Source organism: Schistocerca serialis, chromosome 1 (assembly GCF_023864345.2).
Source record: "Schistocerca serialis cubense isolate TAMUIC-IGC-003099 chromosome 1, iqSchSeri2.2, whole genome shotgun sequence".
Taxonomy (NCBI): Eukaryota; Metazoa; Arthropoda; class Insecta; order Orthoptera; family Acrididae; genus Schistocerca; species Schistocerca serialis.
The window spans coordinates 449417433-449441001 of record NC_064638.1 but is presented as its reverse complement, the minus strand read 5'-3'; the positions used below and the strand labels follow the sequence as shown (position 1 = coordinate 449441001).

The window sequence follows — 23569 nt, the reverse complement described above, 5'->3', positions numbered from 1 at the left end:
TATAAGCGGTCTCCTTTACAGATGAACCACATCTTCCCAAAATTCTTCCAATGAACCGAAGATGACGATCCGCCTTCCCCACAACTGCCATTACATGCTTGTCCCACTTCATATCATACAGGGTGTTACAAAAAGGTACGGCCAAACTTTCAGGAAACATTCCTCACACACAAAGAAAGAAAATATGTTATGTGGACATGTGTCCGGAAACGCTTACTTTCCATGTTTTATCTCATTTTATTACTTCTCTTCAAATCACATTAATCATGGAATGGAAACACACAGCAACAGAACGTACCAGCGTGACTTCAAACACTTTGTTACAGGAAATGTTCAAAATGTCCTCCGTTAGCGAGGATACATGCATCCACCCTCCGTCGCATGGAATCCCTGATGCGCTGATGCAGCCCTGGAGAATGGCGTATTGTATCACAGCCGTCCACAATACGAGCACGAAGAGTCTCTACATTTGGTACCGTGGTTGCGTAGACAAGATCATTCAAATGCCCCCATAAAAGAAAGTCAAGTGGGTTGAGGTCAGGAGAGCGTGGAGGCCATGGAATTGGTCCGCCTCTACCAATCCATCAGTCACCGAATCTGTTGTTGAGAAGCGTACGAACACTTCGACTGAAATGTGCAAGAGCTCCATCGTGCATGAACCACATGTTGTGTCGTACTTGTAAAGGCACATGTTCTGGCAGCACAGGTAGAGTATCCCGTATGAAATCATGATAACGTGCTCCATTGAGCGTAGGTGGAAGAACATGGGGCCCAGTCAAGACATCACCAACAATGCCTGCCCAAACGTTCACAGAAAATTTGTGTTGATGACGTGATTGCACAATTGCGTGCGAATTCTCGTCAGCCCACACACGTTGATTGTGAAAATTTACAATTTGATCACGTTAGAATGAAGCGTCATCCGTAAAGAGAACATTTGCACTGAAATGAGGATTGACACATTGTTGGATGAACCATTCGCAGAAGTATACCCGTGGAGGCCATCCAGCTGCTGATAGTGCCTGCACACGCTGTACATGGTACGGAAACAACTGGTTCTCCCGTAGCACTCTCCATAGAGTGACGTGGTCAACGTTACCTTGTACAGCAGCAACTTCTCTGACGCTGATATTAGGGTTATCGTCAACTGCACGAAGAATTGCCTCGTCCATTGCAGGTGTCCTCGTCGTTCTAGGTCTTCCCTAGTCACGTGTCATACGCTGGAATGTTCCGTACTCCCTAAGATGCCGATCAATTGCTTCGAACGTCTTCCTGTCGCGACACCTTCGTTCTGGAAATCTGTCTCGATACAAACGTACCGCGCCACGGCTATTGCCCCGTACTAATCCATACATCAAATGGGCATCTGCCAACTCCGCATTTGTAAACATTCCACTGACTGCAAAACCACGTTCGTGACGAACACTAACCTGTTGATGCTGCGTACTGATGTGCTTGATGCTAGTACTGTAGAGCAATGAGTCGCATGTCAACACAAGCACGGAAGTCAACATTACCTTCCTTCAATTGGGCCAACTGGCGGTGAATCGAGGAAGTACAGTACATATTGACGAAACTAAAATGAGCTCTAACATGGAATTTTATCGTTTCCGGACGCATGTCCACATAGCATCTTTTCTTTATTTGTGCGTGAGGAATGTTTCCTGAAAGTTTGGCCGTACCTTTTTGTAACACCCTGTATATGTAGAATTAACTCCATATACAAATATGAAATTTACAAAGTGAAATATTCGCAGGCCTACTTGACAGTGGCAGTACTGCTGAAATAGGCCTATTGTACGAGATAAAAGCATTGACAGCTGGCCTGATGGTTCATTTAAGTGTCGCCGGCCAGTGTGGCCGAGCAGTTCTAGGCGCTTCAGTCTGGAACCGCGCGACCGCTACGGCCGTAGGTCGGGCATGGATGTCTGTGATGTCTTTAGGTTAGTTAGGTTTAAGTAGTTTTAAGTTCTAGGGGACTGATGACCTTAGAAGTTAAGTCCCATAGTGCTCAGAGCCATTTGAACCATTTTTTCATTAAAATGTCACGTTACGAAGTGTTGCCTATTCCAAACCGAACTGTATAAAAAAAAAATTAATTGTGCTGTGGTGAAGGCAGAGCACAGTAATGCATGTCATAGGTAATAGAGTCTTAGGGTAATGTACGACGTCAATAAAAAATGTTCTTTGTCGGACACAGGAAACGGATATCCTTAGCGACAGCGATCCCACGGACTGTGACGAAGACACGGACTTCGACACGGGCCAAGAGTGCGGCGACGACGACGGCGACGTGGACGGCGACGACGAAGACGAGGGCGAGGCTGGCAGCGGCGAGGCGGACGGGGGCGGCGGGGGCGGCAGCGGCAGCGGCGATCTGGCGGACGAGGAGGAGCTGGACTTCATCGACAACGGGTCGTGCGTCGACATGGAGGCGGCGGAGGAGCGGCGGCGGCCGGCGCGCAACCGCGGGCACTGCACCTACCACATTCCGGCGGACCTGCTGCCGCAGCCGTCGTTCAACCAGCAGCAGCAGCAGCAGCAGGCTGTGCCGCAGGCGCAGACGCAGCCGGCGCCGGCACGCAAGCCCTCCGGCCGCTACCGCGAGTCGTTCCTGCGTCGCTCCAGCGCGCGCCGCCACTCGGCTGCCCGCTCGGCGCTGCACGTCACCTCCGAGCAGTCGCAGGCGGCGGCGGCTGCTGCGACTGCCGACGCATCCTCGGCCGCCAGGGAGGGCACCGGCAGTCCGCTGCCCGTGGCGCGGCAGCACAGTGCCAGGCGGTAAGCTCGCTTCCAGTCATGTCTGTCTTAAGCCGTCGCCACTCGGGCCGTGCTGTCGAACGTCAACGTTGAGCGCGCTAAGTTCAACGTGCTGCTGAAGCCTCAGAAATGATGCGACTTTTGCATACGGTACGTGGGCCCCAACGTGGTATACACGATCACAACGCACTCCAGCGGCAGTTGCGGGATGTTTCTAGTTCGTAAATCACACTGTTTACTGAACGGGCGCTCGTAAAATTAACACGTTAGCTCTATTAAAACGCACATTTCCTCCATCGTCCACGAAAAGGAGAGTAACATGTCCAATCAGTAAGGGCACAGGCTTATAAAAGTTCCATTATATACATTACGACACAAATTTGCAATACTTCTCCATATAAGATAAATATTATTTCATCATTCTCACATTAGGAGTGATTTAAAATGGAATGATCATATAAAGTTGATCGTCGGTAAAGCAGATGCCAGACTGAGATTCATTGGAAGAATCCTACTTCATACGTATCAGCAACACTACTAACATTTTGTTCGTTTTCGTTCGTTGTATCTGCTCGGGACGGACGTCGCAAGACACCCGTTTCAGTTCGTCGTTGATCCATTAATCGATTAACTCAGTTTTTTTATTACAGAGGGCAGCTAACACTCTGACCGAACACGCTGAGTTACCGTGCCGGCATCGCTACACTTACAATAGACTATTGGCGCTCAATCATAGCATGTTACCACATGATAAAAACCTTAATCGTAGATATATTACTAATTGAAATTTAACTATAACAAATTGTGCCAAGAACAATGCGTTTTGGGTGGATCTTCAGTGTGTCGCTGCCTTCAAATAGCATACTGTCATAATACGCAAGTTACAATAGTGCTTTTGCCACGAATATGATGTTTCTCATTATTTTATTGGATCGAATCACACACTTAACAACTGGTTTTCCAGTGATTCTCAATTTGCTGGTGCTCAGAAACGGCATATATATGCATAGGCTTGAAATGAATGCCAATATGGCGCCTCACAACTCTGTACTGAAGGGAGACGGCGTGCGTGCGACGTAGGTGGCGTTGTGCCATCTCATTGGTCAACGCTCAGACGCACGCTCAGAATATCTGACTTGCTAGACATTGCTCTGCACGTTCGGAAAGACTCCCGAACGTGCTTTTCCACTCTATGACGTCAGAAACTTGGCACGCTCAACGTTCGGTTGCATGGTCCATGTGCCGACGGCTTTACAGGGAGACAACCCGGCAGTCGGATAATGGTAATTTTTATATTTGTAGTACGTGAGGTATCAGTCTCCCGAAGCGAACCGGTGCAATTCTCAAAAATTCTCGAGGTAATCGTCCACCTCCTTAACTCAGAGGTCAGCGCATTCTGACTGCCATGCAGCGTGCCCGGATTCGATTCCCGGCTGTGTCGGAGATTTTCTCCTCTCGAGGACTGGGTATTGTGTTGATCTCATCATTTCATCATCACTCACACGCAATCTGGCGTGAACGGAAAAGACTTGCAGCTCGGCAGCCGAAATTCGCCGGGTAGGGATTCCCAGCCGTCAATACCATTCGTCCGTTTCGTTTCGTTTCATTCTCAGGATAATCGGCTTTGTATTTTTCTGAGGAACTTTAATTCATTAATATCGGGCAGCGTGGTTCACTCGGTAGTATTAGAGAACGGTAATCGGGTAATCTTTCGATTGCTGGTTCGAATCTCGCTATGGCCTTTCTTTTCGTTTTATTTTTTCGTTCAGTTCCAGTACCTACATCATTTAAATATAAAATCCATCGAATATATTGTAATTAACACATACCTAATCATCATTTACTGTTACAAATGCACATTTTTGTTTCTAATTACGTATCGGACATTCAAAATTACAGTTTTTATTGCAAATATAAACTCTTAATTGTCGATCTTCTGTAAAAAAAAAAAAAAAAAAAAAAAAAAAAAGTGTTAACAGACTTGAAACTTTATTTCTCATCTACGTGATCTTCATTAACAATCTTTATTAGAATATCCATAATTAAGAAATAATGATTGAAATGTGGGCAGTATGTACTTAGAAACCAGAAGACATGCATTTTCGCGTTAAATGGTGATTAGATACGTGTTAATTAGCACATACCGGATGAATTCTATATTTGAATTATGTAGGTATTCGAATTGAACGAAATAAATAAAACGGAAAAAGAAGACCTTAATGATATTCGAACAAGCGATCACTTGATTTCTCGATTACTACTGTGCAACGGTACCAAATTTATTTTCCTTTTCAGCTTTTATTGAACAGTTTGCAGATTTATTACATCATAATACAGTAAAAATACATGGTGAAAATTGCCTTAATTTTAGTGAGGTAAAGTGCCTCGTAAAACTTGTACATCGGTTTTATCGAGAACTCTTGAGAACTGCACCTAAGTGCTTTGGTTGAGTGATATTTCAGTTCTGAACGTCACAAAAATACAAATAAGTACATAAATCAGATTGACAGCTGGTGTTCTTGTTACACCATAGATGATACAGACCGCGCATGTTGATTACAGTCTGACCAAATGTATCCAGACACGTACGAATGGACCTTAATATGTACTGTGTCCAACCTTCGTCTCTATGAAAAGTTGAACCTCTGCTGGGGACACTTTCGGTGAGGTATCTGGATGTGTTTGGAGCAATTCCATCCTATTCTTCCTCAAGAGCCCAAACCAGAGAAATCGACGAAGGGATATTACACGAGGATTGCCCAGAAAGTAATGCACCGCATTTTTTTTCTCGGTCGAAAATAATGCTACGAATGCGAAACGTGACGCATGTATTATTTGAAGTCCACTGAGTGAGGGCGCCAAGTTTCCGTCACTTTCGACAGATAGTGTAGCTGTTGCAGGACAGTTTCAAAATGGCGTCTGTAGGTGGTGTACGTTATAAGCAAAGTGCTGTCATTGAATTTCTCGCTGCAGAGAAAGAAACTGTGGGGAATATTCACAAACGCTTGTTCAAAGTCTATGGAGCATCTTCGTCGACAGAAGTACAGTTAGTCGGTGGGCACGGAGGGTGAGGTCATCAGAAGGCACTTCGGTGATGCTCCACGATTTGCAGCGGTCGGGGAGTCCTGACATGTTGAAGCGAGCTGACTTTGTCATTCGCGAGGACAGACGCATTACTACTCGGCATTTGACGCTGCATCTGTCAATCAGCAAAGGAAGTGTGGATGCAATTAGTCGCACTCTTGGATTTTCAAAAGTGTGTACCAGATTGGTTCTGCGGTGTCTAACGGTGGTTCTCAAATCGCACAGAAAAAAAAGCTTGTCTTGATTGGTTGTAGCGTTCTGAAGCTGAGGGTGGAGGCCTTCTTGTTCCGGATTGTGATAGGTGATGAAACCTGAGCTCACCATTTTGAGCCCGAAACAAAACGACAGTCGATGGAATGGCGCCATTCCCACTTTCCACAGAAGAGAAAACAAAGCAACTGCTTCTGCCGGTAAGGTCATGATCACCATGTTCTGGGACTGGAAAGTTGTGAGTCTCATTGATCAGATACCAAGAGGCTGTGCCATTAATTCAGAAGCAAATGTCAACACATTAACAAAACTCAAGACCGCTTCCAGCGGCTTCGGCTCCACAGCACCGCAGGAGATATTTTGCTGCAACACGATAAAGCTCGGCCCCACACAAATCTGAGGATTGCTGCACACATCGCAAAACAGAGTTGGACAATGTTACCCCTCCCACCCTTCAGCCCTGACCTGGCCCCATCGTTTGAGCCATTAAAGGATACCACTCGTGGAAGATATTTTGAGGACTACGAGAAGGTGATTCACACAGTGAAGCAATGGCTCCACCACCAGAATAATGATTGGTACCAACAGGGCATAGGAGCCCTTGTTTCGCACTGGAGGAAGGCCATAGAACGGGATGGAGATAACGTGAAAAAATAGAGTGTGTAGATAAAACACCATTCTTCCGCGTGTGTAATTGTCATTATGTTCATTAAGGAATTGTTGAAGAAAAAGAATGCGTTGCATTACTTTCTGGCCAACCCTCGTGTTTAACGTCCCGTCAAGAGTGCAGTCATTAGAGATGGAATACAAGGTAGGTTTGGGGAATGGCGTGGAAGGAAATCGGCAGTACCCTTCTGAAACGAGCCATCCCGGCATTTGCATGGAGCAGTCTAGGGGAATCACGGGAAATCGAAATCTGGATAGCCAGATTGGGATTTAAATCGTCCCCCTCCTAAGTGGGAGTCCACTGTGCAGTGGTTAACTGCTCTGCCTAGTTTAGTAAACCACACAAGGTGGCGAAGTTTGGCACGAGCGTCTAGAGCGAAGACACGGTTCTGACTCATCCCACAGATCTTCCACTACGTTCGGGTCGGGACTCTGGGCAGGCCAGTCCATTTCAGGAATGTTATTGTCCACAAACCACTGCCTCGCAGATGCTGTTTTTTGGCAGGGTGCATCGTCATGCTGTTACAAACAGCCGTCTCTGAACTGTTTCTATAATGTACGCAGTATACAATGCTGTACAATGCTTTCGTATCCTTCCACATTTACTATTTTCTTAAGCGCAATAAGAGAACTAAAACGTATCAATGAAAAATACTCCCATACTGCAACATCACATCCTCCATATTTCACTGTTGGCACTACCACATGACGACAGGTAATGTTCTCCAGGCATTCGCCAAACCCTTCCATCGGACTGCCACTTGGTACAATGTGATTCATCGCTGCAAATCACTCGTTTCCAGTCATCCATTTATACCACCTCAAGTATCGCCTAGGATTGAATACAGAAATGTGTGGCTTATGAGGAGCTGCTCGACCATTGCACCTCATTGAAATGATTCCTTCCACAATGCTCGACGTTCGCTATCCTTCAGTACATGAGATGTGCCTGGTCTTGTTTTAGCTGCGGTTGTTCTTTCGCGTTTCCTCTTCATAATCACATCACCAACAGTCGACTTGGACAGTTTTTGAGTGGTTGAAATCTCCCTGTTGGATATGTTACTCAGGTGATATCCGGTAACCAATAGCGTTCGAAGTCACTGATCAGACCTGACCGGCACATTCTGATGTTACTTTTTCTCCACTGACAACACAGTTGCCTCCTTTTATAGTCGCGGGTCCGCCTGTCGCGACACCTGTCGGCTAATTCTGCATTGCATAGGGGTGGTCGGCTACTATTGATCAAATAGTGTGTCTGGCAGAAATACCTTGGTCTTCAGATCTAAAACTCGAACAATATCGAATATTTTGAGAAGTCATAATCTTGACTCGCTACAAGAGTTTTCTCTGTAATTAATGTTTTATAATACATTACGCTTGTTATCTTGACATTGTTTTATTATCTATATTGAATTAAGCAAAAGTCATAAAACATAAAGTTGGTTCTTGTATAAAAACCGTACATTGTGCATATAAACAGATGTAACTTCTTATAAAGGCATACTGCATATTTCACACGAATTGTTAAGGAACTTGGAGGAAACAAAATGCTTCCTGCCAGAATGATATTTTGTCTTACAATCCTGTTGAAGAAGTTAACTAATTCACTCACAGTCCAAAAAATACTGAAATTTCCCCTTAGAATTTTAATTCCATTGCTTGTAAAAAGAAAGGCCTTTAATCGTTTCAGACTGTTGGTTACAGTATCACCCGTTCATATGTAAAAACGATGACCGTCGCATTAATATTGGAAATTTTTGGCGAAATTGTGTTAACTGTACAATTGCATATGTAACACTAACACAAGATGTTCCGATGTTGATTTCGTCTATAAATACACACTTCGCATGATGTGCAACGACAGAAATTTGGTTTATGCCCTCCGTCGCGTGACTTAGATATTGGTTTCAAACCGTCCTACTAAAGAGATGTGGTCTGCCCGTGTATTTGCTTTAGTGTGTGTCCTATTTTTAGATTGGAGTAACAGGGCACCCATGGTATAGGGTAGAGCCTTTGCTCAGCAATCAAAACGTCCTCGGGCACGAGTTAGAAACGCACCATCGTTCAGATTTTGATTAATAATCACTATTAGCGGCCGAAGACTTCCGGCATAAGAAGTCAACCTCATTCTGCGAACGGTCTTGTCCAAGAGGGTAGAGGAGCGGACAGTGATTCAGTGCACTGTCTTGTCCTTGGGGTGGGAAACTGCCCCTAAAATGCTGAAGAATCAGCAGTGATCAATGGCATGAGGATGCAGAAGGCAATGGAAACCAATTCATTAAAGACAGATGACACGTATCCACAGGACATGTGGCCTCTAATTGAAGAAAAAGAAGGTCATGACGATCTCTCCATTGGCAAAATATACCGGAATAGTCCCCATTTCGGATCCCTGGGAGGGGACTGCCAACGAGGAGGTGACCTTGAGAAAAAGATTGACTAACCAACGAAAGCATAACGTTCTACGAGTCAGGGTATGGAATGTTAGCAGCTTGAACGCGGTAGGAAGGTAGAAAATCTATAAACAAAAATGCAAAGGCTCAATCTAGATGTAGTAGGCATCAGTGAGGTGAAAGACAAGGATTTCTGGTGGGATGAGTGTAGGGTAATACCAGCAACAGCAGAAAATGGTATAAAGCGGGGTAGGATTCTGGAAGGTAGGGCAGAAAGTATGTTACCGTGAACGGTTCAATGTTAGGGTTGATCTTAACAGAGTCGACAGCAAACCAACACCGACAGCCGTAGTTCAGGTATACATGCCAACGTCAGAAGCTGCAGATGAAGAGATAGAGAAAGTACATGAGGAGGATATTGAAAGGGTAATATAGTGCGTAAATGGAGATGAAAATATGATAGTCATGGAGGACTGGAATTCAGCTGTAGGGGAAGGAATAAAAGAAAAGGTTACAGGAGAATATCGGCTGGGGACAAGGAACGAGAGAAGAGAAAAACTAATCGAGTTCTGTAATAGATTACAACTAGTAATAGCGAATACTCTGTTCAAGAATCATAAGAGGAGAAGATAAACTTGGGAAAGGTCGAGTGATATGGGAAGATTTCAGTTAGATTACGTCTTTGTCAGACAGAGACTCCGAAATCAGATACTGGATTGTAAGGCAGATCACTATCTGGTAGCGATGAAGAGTATACTGAAGTTTAAGAGATTAGTCAGGAAGAATCACTACCCAAAGGAGTGGGATACGGAAGTTCTAAGGAATGAAGAGATACGCTTGAAGTTCTCTAAGGCTATAGGTACAGCAATAAGGAATAGCTTAATAGGCAGTACAGTTGAAGGGGATTTGACATTTCTAAAAAGGGTAATCACAGAAGTTGGAAAGAAAAACATAGGAACAAAGAAGGTAACAGTGAAGAAATCATGGGTAACACAGGAAATACCTCAACTGATCGATGATAGGAGGAAGTAAATATGTTCAGGGAAATTCCGAAGTACAGAAATACAAGTCGCTGAGGAATGGAATAAATAGGAAGTGCAGGGAAGCTAAGACGTAATGGCTGCATGAAAAATGTGAAGAAATCGAAAAAAAGATATGACTGTCGGAAGGACCGACTCAGCATATAGGAAAGTCAAAACAATCTTGGGTGAAATTAAAAGTAAGGGTGGTAACATTAAGAGTAGAGAATTCCACTGTTAAATGCAGAGCAGAGAGCGGATAGGTGGAAAGAGTACATTGAAGGCCTCTATGAGGAACAAGATGTGTCTGATATGGTAGAAGAGGGAGGACTCGCTTTAGAAGAGATGTAGGATCCAGTATTAGCATCAGAATTTAAGAGAGATTTGCAGGACTTAAGATCAAAGAAGGCAGAAGGGATAGATAACATTCCATGAGAGTTTCTAAAATCATTGGGTGAAGTGGCAACAAAACGACTATTAACGTTAGTGTGTGGAATGTATGAGTCTAGCGACATACCATCTGACCTTCGGCAAAATATTATCCACACAATTCCGAAGACTGCAAGAGCTGACAAGTGCGACAGTTATAACACAATCAGCTTAACAGCTCATGCAACCAAGTTGCTGACAAGAATAAGGTACACAAGAATGGATAAGAAAACTGAGGATGTATTAGATGACGTTAGTTTGGCGTTAGGAGAGGTAATGGCATCAGAGAGGCAATTTTGACGTTGCGGTTGATAATGGAAGCAAGACTAAGGAAAAATCAAGACACGTTCGTAGAATTTGACGAACTGGAAAAAGCATACGACAACGTAAAATGGAGCAATATGTCGAAATTCTGGGAAAAATTGGGGTAAGTTACAGGGAGAGAAAGGTAATATACAGTATGTACATGAGCCAAGAGGGAATAGTAAGAGTGGACGACCAAGAACGAAGTGCTCGGATTAAAAAGGGTGTAAGACAGGGATGTAGTCATTCGCCCCTACTGTTCAATCTGTACGTCAAGGAGGTAATGATGGAAATAAAAGAAAGGTTCAGGAGTGGAATTATAATTCAAGATGAAAGGATATCAATGATACGATTCGCTGATACTATCCTAAGTGAAAGTAGCAAAAATTACATGATCTGCTGAACACAATGAACAGTCTAATGAGTACAGAATATGGATGGAGAGAAAATGGAAGACAGAAGAAAGTAAATGAGTTGTAGAAAAATTGAGAAAAGCGAAAAACTTAACATCAGGATCGATGGTCACGAAGTAGATGAAAAAATTAAGGAATTTTACTACCTAGGCGGCAAATAAGCAATAACGGATGGAGCAAGGAGGACATCAAAAGCAGAACAGCACTGGCAGTAAGGGCATTCCTTACCAAGAGAAAAGTCTACTAGAATCAAATATTGGTCTTAATTTGAAGAGTTATTTCTGAGAAAGTGCGTTTGGAGGACAACATTGTATGATGGTGAAACATGCACTGTGAAGAAATCGGAACAGAAGAGAATCGAAGCATTTGAGATAGGGCGCTAAGCCGAATGTTGAAAATCAGGTACACCTATAACGTAAGGAATGAGAAGGTTCTGCAGAGGAAAAGGAATATGTGGAAAACACTAAAAAGGAAAAGGGACGGGATGTTAGGACGTCTATTAAGACATCGGGGAATGACTTCCATGGAACAAAAGGGAGCTGTAGAGGGTAAAAACTGTAGACAAAGACAGAGATTGGAATACATCCAGCAAATAATTGAGGACGCATATTGCAAGTGCTACTATGAGATGAAGACGTTGGCACGTGAGAGGAATCCGTGGTGGGCCGTATCAAACCAGTCAGACTGATGACTGAAAAGTACCGCCGGCCGGAGTGGCCGAGCGGTTCTAGGCGCTACAGTCTGGAACCGCGCGACCGCTACGGTCGCAGATTCGAATCCTGCCTCGGGCATGGATGTGTGTGCTGTCCTTAGGTTAGTTTGGTTTAAGTAGTTCTAAGTTCTAGGGGACTGATGACCTCAGAAGTTAAGTCCCATAGTGCTCAGAGCCATTTCAACCATTTGAAAAGTACCGACCACCGTCGCAATATAATTCTAAGCTTCCCTTCTGATGGAAAAGCTTTTTATGAAGTTATCGATTCATTCAACGATCGACAGTTGATATTACGTTTGAAGGTTCATTGACTACATTGATAAGCGCACTGAACAAAAAGTTAGTAATCTTCAGTGGACATCACGCTGATGTCATCTATCCTCACCTCTAGCTTTGATAATGGCTTCAATTTGAGGAGGAAGTTTCTTCAGTTATGTCATATATGGTTGAAGGCACTCTTTGATAATCAAAGCCCGTGATCTCCCAAATTCGGGAATTTTGATTGTTATGTCTCAGCCGCTGTTTTGGACTGTTCCCAACATTTTCTGGGGGATTAAAGTAAGTGATTTATCAATCCAGTTGACATTCACTAGGATGCCCGACTGTTGGTCAAGCTAGGAATGTATCTGTCCAACCCTGTGAACATGGTTGCTCTCATCTTGGAAGACAGTAGTGTCCACAGTATAGTCATAATAAGATTTTTTAAAGGGAAGGGTCAGGGAAAATGTTCAGATAACTGTCCTGTTTCGTATTCACGGTACCACGAATGAATGAGCACGCCCAAGTCATGGTAGGACAAACACCTTCGAAACACCTCGAGCCCCGACTACACCACCTCCGATCAGCAACTGCTCAGTGTTTGTATTGTTTGGCCTGTTGAAGACAGGCGTCTGTGTGCACCCCCATTGAGCAACGGTCTTTCGCTAGGTAACCGGCTACAAATGTAATGTTCATTATGTGGAGTTCAATTCGAAGTGTTCGCTCGGAAACTGATTGCGATGTACCTACATTCGCTGACAGTAGCCATCCCTCTCGTGTTTGCAACTGATTGTCACTCACCAGACGTGACACTCTCCTCCGGTCCATGTCATTTAGAGTCTTTTTACGAATACTATTTTTCGTCCGAGCTACATAACTGCGAACGGTACACCATTCCTTGTGGGTACGCTGGTCAGTCTTGATATAACAGCAGATCGAGCAGCTCCATTTACGGTATAGTGATGTATACGTCCGAACACGGTAGTCACTTTCTGCCTTTCTGTCACGCCTGCACGCTGTGTGGCCTTCCTGCACTGAATTCCATACAGCTGACTGGCAAGTACAGTACTTCACTGCCATAACTTACAACAGCGGTTGGGGTCCACATTTCTACCTGTTACCAGTTCTACACCGTCCACACTGCTCCAAAGCGATCAGTGTGATCTTTCAAAGGGTGACTAATATTTTGCCCGTCGAGCTTATGTTAGAAGGACTTGTAGGTGATGAGTGTTACTGTGGGCTATCTTGGATTATAACAGAGCATGAATGGACCATACTACAGCAGATCCCTCACGTATTCACTGCTGAACAAAGAAATGTAACGAAATTGATGCCTATTACCAGGGCCGCTTCGATATCTATTTCCACACACGTGACGATTTATTTGTCCCCTTTCCCCTTCCGTCAAATATTAATTGGCTTTTTTTGTGCTCTTGGTGAAACCTTTAAAAATAAGTCTAAATGTAGTGATCGTGGCTTTCTTTATTTTCAAAATAAGCAGTACATAGGCATTCTTGAATTTCTGAATGTTATTCCGGAGTGGTAAATACACTGACGGAAAAAATAGCAACACAAAAAAATAATGTATTGCAATACCATTTCGGGAATTCAATTCTCTAGATAACATATTTAAGGGGGGGTAGGACGTCAAACGGGCCGTCTTGGAGCAGGAGAGACGCCACAGGACATTTTAATTTCCACTGTCTATACTTTTACGAATAAATTCATAAAACTTTGTCAGCATGACCAGGAAGGATTCAGGATCCACAGTCATAGCAGTGGAAGTTAAAAAAAAATACAAAATAATTTATTTTTTTTACATGTGAAAGTTCATCATTTTTTCACTTGTATTGGCTGCGTTTGTTGCTGTAGGTACACGTTTCTTCATAAGTAAGAGAGTGTCTTCGATGAATTTTGCACAGCATACAAACCGTACTTACAGGTGTATTAAACTCTAAAAATTATTTAATTTATGAAAAAATGAATGTGCTGTTACATTTTAAACTTCATGCTTAGAAAAAAATCAAATTTTATAGTTAATTATCTCAATTTTTACCACTGTTTTTAATAGATTTTGAAAATTCTAGAGTTTCATACACCTGTAAGTATGGTTTGTATGCTGTGCAAAATTCATCGAAGAATCTCCCTTAATTATGAAGAAAAGTGTACCTATAGCAACAAATGCAGCCAATGGTAAGTGAACAAAAGGTGAAATACAAATGTAAAAAAAAAAATTTTTTTTCTTATATTTTTGAACTTCCACCACTATAAGGGTAAATCCTGAATCCTTTCTGGTCATTCTGACAAAGTTTTATGAATTTATTTTTAAAAGTATATACAGTGGAAATTGAAAATTCCTGTGGTGTCTCTCCTGCTGCAAGTCGTCCCGTTTGATGCCCTACCCCCCTTAAGTGATTAACATTGCACGGTCACCGGTTAATGTAAGCGCCACATAAGCCATTGCAAATGTGAAATGCTGTTACGTTAATAACCCATGTAACTGCCAAAACGTTGAATGAAAGCATGCAAACGTGCATGCATTGTGTCGTATATATGCCGGATGTCAGTTTGTGTCGTGGTGTTCCATGCCTGTTCACTCGTTCAGTCAGTACAGGGATTGTTAATGCTGTCTGTGGATGACACTTGAGTTGTTGTCCCATAATGTCCCCTACGTGCTCAACTGGACACAGGTCTGGTGATAGAGCAGGCCAAGGCAACATGTCAATATTCTGGAGAGTATGTTAGGTTACAAAAGCGACTTGTGGACGAGCGTTATCCTGTTGGAAATCACCCATTGGAGTGCTGCGCATGAATGTCAGCACAACAGGTCAAATCACCAGACTGACATACAACGTTGAAGTCAGGGTGCATGGGGTAACCATGAGAGTACACGTGCTGTAATGCGACATCACACCCCAGACCAAAACTCCATGTGTAGGTCCAGTGCGTCTAGCACGCAGACAGATGGGTTGCAGGCCCTCAGGTGGCTCCTTCTAATCAACACACCGCCATAACTGGCGCTGAAACAGAATCAGCTTTTATCAAAGAACACAACAGACTTCCATCCTGCCCTCCAATGAACTCTCGCTTGATGCCACTGAAGTCGCAAATGACGGTGATTTGGAGTCAATGGAATGCACGCTACAGGGCGTCTGGTTCGTAGCTATAACTGAAGCAACCGATTTGTAACTGCCTATCGGTAGTGCCATGTGGCTGTCTGGATCCTGGACTTCTTGCGGCTGTAAATTTTTGTGACCACCGCTGCCAGTAATTGTGTGCAGTGGCTTGCATTCAGACCCAGTCATTTTGCAATATCGCAGAAGCAACACCCAGCTTCTCGTAGCCCTATCACACTACCTTGCGCATACTCATTGAGGTGTTGATAATGGTATCTTTGCTGCCCTTGAGGCATTTTTGACTAAAATCAATTTACCCCATCCAATCTCAGTTGTAACTAACACTCAAGACTGTTACAGCGTGTATTTAAAGCAAGCCTGATTTGCATCCTAATAGTGGCGCTACTAGCACCACCACTCTTATGTGACTGGTGTGAATTCTATGAGGTGCGACAATACTGTAATAAGACTGATGTGAAAAAAAAATGTTGCTTACCGCTTTAGTCAAGTTTAGTGTTGTCTCCTTCAATACTCCTTCTGATTGCACACACTTTTTCCAGCTCTTCTGCCATTGATGGTAACATTTCTGGAACTCATCTTCTGTGATATCCTCCAAGATCCTCGTCACAGCTTTTTGGACATCTTGTGTTGTTTGAAAATGGTGTCCCTTGACCACCGTTTTGACTCTTGTAAATAGAAAAAAGTCGCACGGAGCAATATCTGGTGAATAAGGTGGCCGTGGTAGTACTGAAATTTGTTTTGAGGTTAAAAATTGTTGTACTGACACAGCAGTGTGGGATGGCGCATTATCGTGATGCAGAATCCAATTATCAGCAGTGTTGGCACGGACACGAAGAACTCTCTTACGAAGTCTTTCTAATATTTCTTTGTAGTAATACTGGTTAGCTGTTTGTCCAGGAGGCACTGACTCTTTATGAACAATTCCCTCGGAATAAAAGCAGCACACAGGCATGCATTTCACTTTTGACTTTGTCATAGGAGCTTTTTTTTGGTCTGGGTGATCCCTTTGAGCACCATTGCGAACTTTGGGGTTTTGTCTCTTGATCGTACTGAAAAAACCAACTTTCATCACCAGTGATAACACGGCTCAACAATTCTGGATTGATTTCTGTTTGCTCTAACAGATCGGCTGCCACGATTGATGTCCAGTTATTCTGCAATCATTTTCACGGATAATCTTCGATCAGATCGTAAGAGTTCACGCACCCTGGCCAAGTTGACATCCGTCCATGAGGTTGATGGCCGTACATTGCGGCCTTCATCTTCAACATTCGTTCTGCCTTCACTAAACATTTTATGCCAACGAAAAACTTGAGCTCTTGATATAACCTCCTCTCCAGAAGCCTTCTGAAGGTAACCGTAAGTTATGGTCGCGTTTTCACCCAATTTAACGCAAAAAGAAATGGCATACCGTTGCGCAATATTATGCGGATCCATTTCCATGACGAGAGACACAAACACATGTTAACTTACTACAGCACAACTCACGACTGAGCAGTTGCATCAATGTGCCGCTTGGACTAGAAGCAGCTTATAGGCCAAGGTCAAAGATATTGTGCCTACGAAAGCCTGCAGGTTTGACACATCTTGCAAAGAAAGTAAGTCTCATTACTTTATTGTCGCACCTCATATATAGACTTAATCTTTAAGATGTAGAAACACGCTTACCAACTTTCGTTTATGTCGCACAGTTCCTTCTCAGTGCTGAGATTTTTTTCCCGTCGGTGTATTAAGAGAAGAAATAACTAATTTCAACTCAAAGTCATCCTGAGATGTTACAGCTGAAGTAAACTCTGAAATTTGTCATGAAAATAGTTACAAATTTATGAACATGGTAAACATTATTGTGTAACTATCCAGCCGAAATGTGTGCGTGTGTGATCTGAAATATGCACTACTGGCTATTAAAATTGCTACACCACGAAGATGACGTGCTACAGACGCGAAATTTAACCGACAGGAAGAAGATGCTGTGATATGCAAATGATTAGCTTTTCCGTGCATTCACACAAGGTTGGCGCCGGTGGCGACACCTGCAACGTGCTGACATGAGGAAAGTTTCCAAATGTTTTCTCATACACAAACAGCAGTTGGCCGGCGTTGCCTGGTGAAACGTTGTTGTGATGCCTCATGTAAGGAGGAGAAATGCCTACCATCACGTTTCTGACTTTGATAAAGGTCGGATTGTAGCCTATCGCGATTGCGGTTTATCGTATCACAACATTGCTGCTCGCATTGGTCGAGATCCAATGACTGTTAGCAGAATATGGAATCGGTGGGTTCAGGAGGGTAACACGGAACACCGTGCTGGATCCCAACGGCCTCGTATCACTAGCAGTCGAGATGACAGGCATCTTATCCGCATGACTGTAACGGATCGTGCAGCCACGTCTCGATCCCTGAGTCAACAGACGGGGACGTTTGCAAGACAACAACCATCTGCACGAACAGTTCGACGACGTTTGCAGCAGCATGGACTATCAGCTCGGAGACCATGGCTGCGGTTACCCTTGACGCTGCATCACAGACAGGAGCGCCTGCGACGGTGTACTCAACTACGAACCTGGGTGCACGAATGGCAAAACGTAATTTTTTCGGATGACTCCAGGTTCTGTTTACAGCATCATGATGGTCGCATCCGTGTTTGGCGATATCGCGATGAACGCACATTGGAAGCGTTTATTCGTCATCGCCATACTGGCGTATCACCCGACGTGATGGGAAAGGGTGCCATTGGTTACACGCGTCGGTCACCTCTTCTTCGCTTTGACGGCACTTTGAACAGTGGACATTACATTTCAGATGTGTTACGACCCATGACTCTACCCTTCATTCGATCCCTGCGAAACCCTACGTTTCAGCAGGATAATGCGCGGCCGCATGTTTCAGGTCCTGTACGGGCCTTTCTGGATACAGAAAATGTTCGACAGCTGCCCTGGCCAGCACATTCTCCAGATCTATCGCCAATTGAAAACGTCTGGTCAATGGTGGCCGAGCAACTGGCTCGTCACAATACGCCAGTCACTACTCTTGATGAACTATGGTATCGTCTTGAAGCTGCATGGGCAGCTGTGCCTGTACACGCCATCTAAGCTCTGTTTGACTCAATGCCCAGGCGTATCAAGGCTGTAATTACGGCCAGAGGTGGTTGTTCAGGGTACCGACTTCTCAGGATCTATGCACCAAAATTGGGTGAAAATGTAATCACATGTCAGTTCTAGTATAATATATTTGTCCAATGAATATCCGTTTATCATCTGCATTTCTTCTTGGTGTTGCAATTTTAATGGCCAGTAGTGTAAGCATTCCGTTAATAACGCCACGTATTACTCGTACCTGTGCGCAAGATAAGATAGTCTTGGGTGAAATTTGAGCCCAATTAAACAAGGACTTAATCGAAAACTTTACACTTCGAAACATTTGTGTTAATTACGACAGTATTTGATAAGGCAGTGGCGGTTCCTAATTTCACAGCTGAAATTATCTCACAAACAATTTGCTTGTGCACTCGTGTTTACTGCAACGTACTTCGTTTCTATACTTTCACCTGTGTCAGTTTCTGCTGCGAATTATGTTACACCCAGTACACAAGTTTTGCTCCTGCCCGCCCCTGGCGCCACTTTCAGCTTTGAGCCCCAAGTGGCCACTTGTGTCGCTTCTACTCGTCTACATCTACTTCTACACTATGTGATCAAAAGCATCTAGACACATAGGTTTTTCATATTAGGTGCATTGTACTGCCACCTACTGCCAGGTACTCCATATCAGCGACCTCAGTAGTCATTAGACATCGTGAGAGAACAGAATGGGGCGCTCCGCAGAACTCATGGACTTCGAACGTGGTCAGGTGATTGGGTGCCACTTGTGTCATACATCTGAACGCGAGATTTCCGCACTCCTAAACATCCCTAGGTCCACTGCTTCCGATGTGGAAACCCGAAGAGACACATACAACACAAAAGCGTGCAAGCCGACTTCGTCTGTTGACTGACAGAGGCCGCCAACGATTGAAGAGGTCGTAATGTGTAATAACAGAAATCTATCCAGACCATCCAACAGGAATTCCAAACTGCATCAGGATCCACTGCAAGTACTATGACAGTTAGGCGCCTACTCATAAGCCACACATCACACCGGTAAACGCCAGACGACGCTTCGCTTGGTGTAAAGAGCGGAACATTGGACGATTGAACAGTTGAAAAACGTTGTGTGGAGTGACGAATCACGGTACACAATGTGGCGATCCGATGGCAGGGTGTGGGTGTGGCGAATGCCCGGTGGACGTCAACTGCCAGCGGGTGAAGTGGTGGTGTTATGATGTGGTCGTGTGTTTCATGGAGGGGGCTTGCACCTCTCGTTGTTTTGCGTGACACTACATTGATGTTTTAAGTACCTTATTGCCTCCCACTGCTGTCGCGCAATTCGGGGATGACGATTTCATCTTTCAACACGATCGCGCACCTGTTCATAATCCACGGCCTGTGGCAGAGTGGTTACACGACAATAACATCCGTGTAATGAATTGGACTGCACACAGTCCTGTAAAAGACCTGTGGGATGTTTTGGAACGTCGACTTTGTGCCAGGCCTCACCGACCGACATCGATACCCCTCCTCAATGCAGCACTCCGTGAAGAATGGGCTGCCATTCCCCAAGAAATCTTGCAGCACCTGATGGAAAGTATGCCTGCGGGAGTGGAAGCTGTCATCAAGGCTAAGGGTGGGCCAACGCCACATTGAATTCCAGCATTACCGATGGAGGGTACCGCGAACTTGTAAGTCATTTTCAGCCAGGTGTCCGGATACTTTTGATCACGTAGTGTACGTCTCCATCCATACTCTGCAGTCCACTGTGAAGTGTATAGCAGAGGGTACGTCCCAATGTACCAAGTATTGGGGCTTTCTCCTATTCCATTCACATAAGGAGCACGGGAAGAAGGATTGTTTAAATGCCTCTGTGCGTCCTGTAATAAGTCTGATCTAGTCCTCACGATCCCTATGGGAGCGATACGTAGGTGGCTGGAATATATATCTTGGCATCATTCTAAGCTGGTTCCTGAAATTTTGTAAGCTGGCTTTTTCGGGATAGTTTACGTCTTTCTTCAAGATTCTATTAGTTCATTTCTTCCAATGACACTCTCCTGCATGTCAAACAAACCTATGACCATTCGTGCTGCCATTCTCTGTATGCGTTCAGTCGCCTTTGTTATTCCTGTCTGATACTTGAGTAATATTCTAGGATAGGTCGCATGAATGATTTGTAAGCAATCTATTTGGTAGAATGATTGCATTTGCCTATTATTCTACCAATAAACCAAAGCCTGCTACCTTCTTTACTCACAACTGAGCAAATGTGATCATTCTGTTTCATGTCCCTATGGAGTTTTATTCCTGGGTATTTGTACGAGTTGATCGATTCCAACAGTGACCCACTGATGTTGTAGTAATAAGATATGACCTTTTTTCGTCTTTTGAAGTGCACAATTTTATAATTCTGAACGTTTAAAGAAAGTTACCAATCTTTGCACCACTTTGAAATCTTGTCAAGATCTGGCTGATATTTGTACAGTTGCTTTCAGACAGGACTTCATTTTAGGTATCTGTAACATCTGTGAAAATTCTGAAGTTACTATTCATCTTGTCCGCAGGCTCATTAAGGTACAAGGGACATTCTATAAGTCATGGCAACGATTGTATGTTGTGCCAATGTCTGGCATCACCATAATTGCAGTAAATACCTTCGAAAGCCCCGGGGAAAACATTACAGGAGTCAAGACACATTGCAACCGCATGCGGGGTTGGCTCGGTGCCAGCACCTGAAACATCCAGTGTGAGATTGGCTACAATTTGGATACTTCTCTACTCACCAGACCTCAGTCCACGCGACTTCGACCTCATCTCACAACTAAGGAAACCGTTGCATGGGAGGCGCTTTGCAAACAGGGCAGATATCCTCACGCCATGTCAGTGGACAGATGGCACACATTGATGGCAATAGAAATTGCGTTCATCGCCTCCCCTATCAGTGGCAAAGCTGTGTATATGCACTGGAAGATTATTTTGAGGCACAGTATGTTGATTTTGATTCACTTTTATTCGTGCACAATGAATTTACACAGAGTTCCTACGCCTATGTTACAGTTGACCGAGAACTCCTTTACTGGAACGGTATTTTCTATTGGCATTCTGATACACACTGATGTACCGGTTCAATGTGCAGCGTGGAATTCTCATGTTGTCGCACTGTCGCAAGAAATACCATAGTCGCCATGACTTGTGGGACGACCCTCGTATAACAAAAATAGCAAGAGACCCAACACGCTTCAGTGAGGTACACACGAAATTACCTGTAGATTAACCGATGAGTCTCAATCTAAAATAACTTGCTGCATTCTCCATACCAAGAAATCTTCAATCCAGTCACGGATTTCGCTTGATACCTCATATAATCGTACTTTTGACAATAATGAATCAAATGATTTTCGGGAATTGTAGCTTGGGCCGTATACCGGTCTTGACTGTTGCTCAGAAATATTTCTTTTCTGTTTAATGTAGAATCCATTGCCTCACCCTAGTACATCAGGGCACAGAGCTTAGCGATACTGCTGGAACATTGTTACTAGACTTTCTAAACAAGTTAACTGAGTTGACAGTCCTTAGGTTGATGAATGGTACAACATATTTGCGCATACTGTTAACAGGATTAGAACCTGTTTAAGAGCAATTCAGGTGGGTGGTAGTATCGTATAGGAAATACTAACACTGGTTGGAAAGCTGTTCCCAATATAAGCTGCTTCGAATGTCTGTGTAGATGTGTGGTCTTTTATTCAATGGGAACAGGGCATAATAGAATAACCCTTATGAAACTAAAAGAAAGACTTCACAGTTAAATAAAACGCAGTGATAGCCAAAATAAACAAAGCCTGCTCGACAGTGCATCTTCTCACTAATTCTGCTGTTGGATAACATGACTGTTGCTCCACTCTGTGCATAGAAACCTGTTTGAATTCTACTGTCCACGAGCTGGTCCACAATTTCCTGCTTAAACCTGTTGCCACTCTTCGAAGGCGGGTCTTTTTGAGAATGTCCGTTGATCTAGGATGATTCCTGTGACCACATACTGCAACTTTCAGCAGTTCCCAAGTATTCTCAACTGGGATTCATGCCAACAGATACTACCGGCCATTCTATTCCTCTCTAATGAAGCACGGTGGTCTCCAAGTGGGCGCGGCGTGCTCGCCCATTTTCGTCTTGAAGGACGAGCCCATCATAGAAATGTCAACTTAGTGCTGGAAGACAGGTTTGTGGCTACTGTCCAGATACCGCACAGCCCTTATATGGTCCCTGATAGTAATAAGTGGCGTCCGTCATTACTTGATAGTGGCCCAAAGCAAGAGACGTGCGCCTCCGTGCTGAAGCCGTTAGACTCCATGTCTGAGACAAGCATCGGTAAATGGCTATCTTCACTGTCTTCTACGACAATCGTCAGGCATTATACAAACCCTGAATTCATCTGTGATGAGAGCCCAACGCCACTGAACCAAGGTCAATAAAAGGTATTCCGTTGTTCAACATCTTTGCTCACCATGGCGCTGGGAGAATCGTATTGTTATTTCTAATGAACTCCTAGAAGCCAAACTGACCTTAAGAGATGGCTACATGCTGGCCCTCCCAGTTATTTCTAAAGAGGCAGTGCGCAGGTCTGTTGCATTCTCTATTCCCATACTACGAGTCACTAGGTAACAGTCATCAATTGATGTTGCCCGTGGCTATTAAGGGGCGATACAAACTGAAAGAGGCTCTGTGGTCTTCATGAGGTGATTTTAATTATGTTAAAACTGGTCCTCTGTCTGAGATAACAATGTTCTTTAGTCACAGTGACCACATCCAACTGAGCGGCACCCATATATCGTTATTTCCCTGTGATCTTAACGAGGACGCTAAAGACGAGAGATTTTATGTGTACTAGGCTAAAACTGTAGACTTTGAGGAACTTCCTGGAACCGTAAGACAAATGGAATCGCCTCGTCGTCCTCGAACTTAAGTTGAATATACCCGAGAGAACGTTGTAACTGTGCAACAGGCGTCAGGGATTTGGCCCGGGAATGGCTGCTGCTGGGTCACTGCTACCCAAACACAATGGTCTCCAGCACCAGTAATAGGAACGACTACAACAGTATGCCGAC

General features: G+C 44.0%; 1 protein-coding gene across 1 annotated transcript in view; it reads left to right on the top strand.

The window, feature by feature from the left end:
- Nucleotides 1–23569, top strand: part of LOC126482883 (mucin-19) — a 781435-nt gene that overhangs the window by 749139 nt on the left and 8727 nt on the right. The window contains exon 9 of the mRNA XM_050106575.1: nucleotides 2201–2781. Within this exon, the coding sequence (XP_049962532.1) occupies nucleotides 2201–2781 (581 nt within the window). The remainder of the gene's footprint in view (nucleotides 1–2200; nucleotides 2782–23569) is intronic.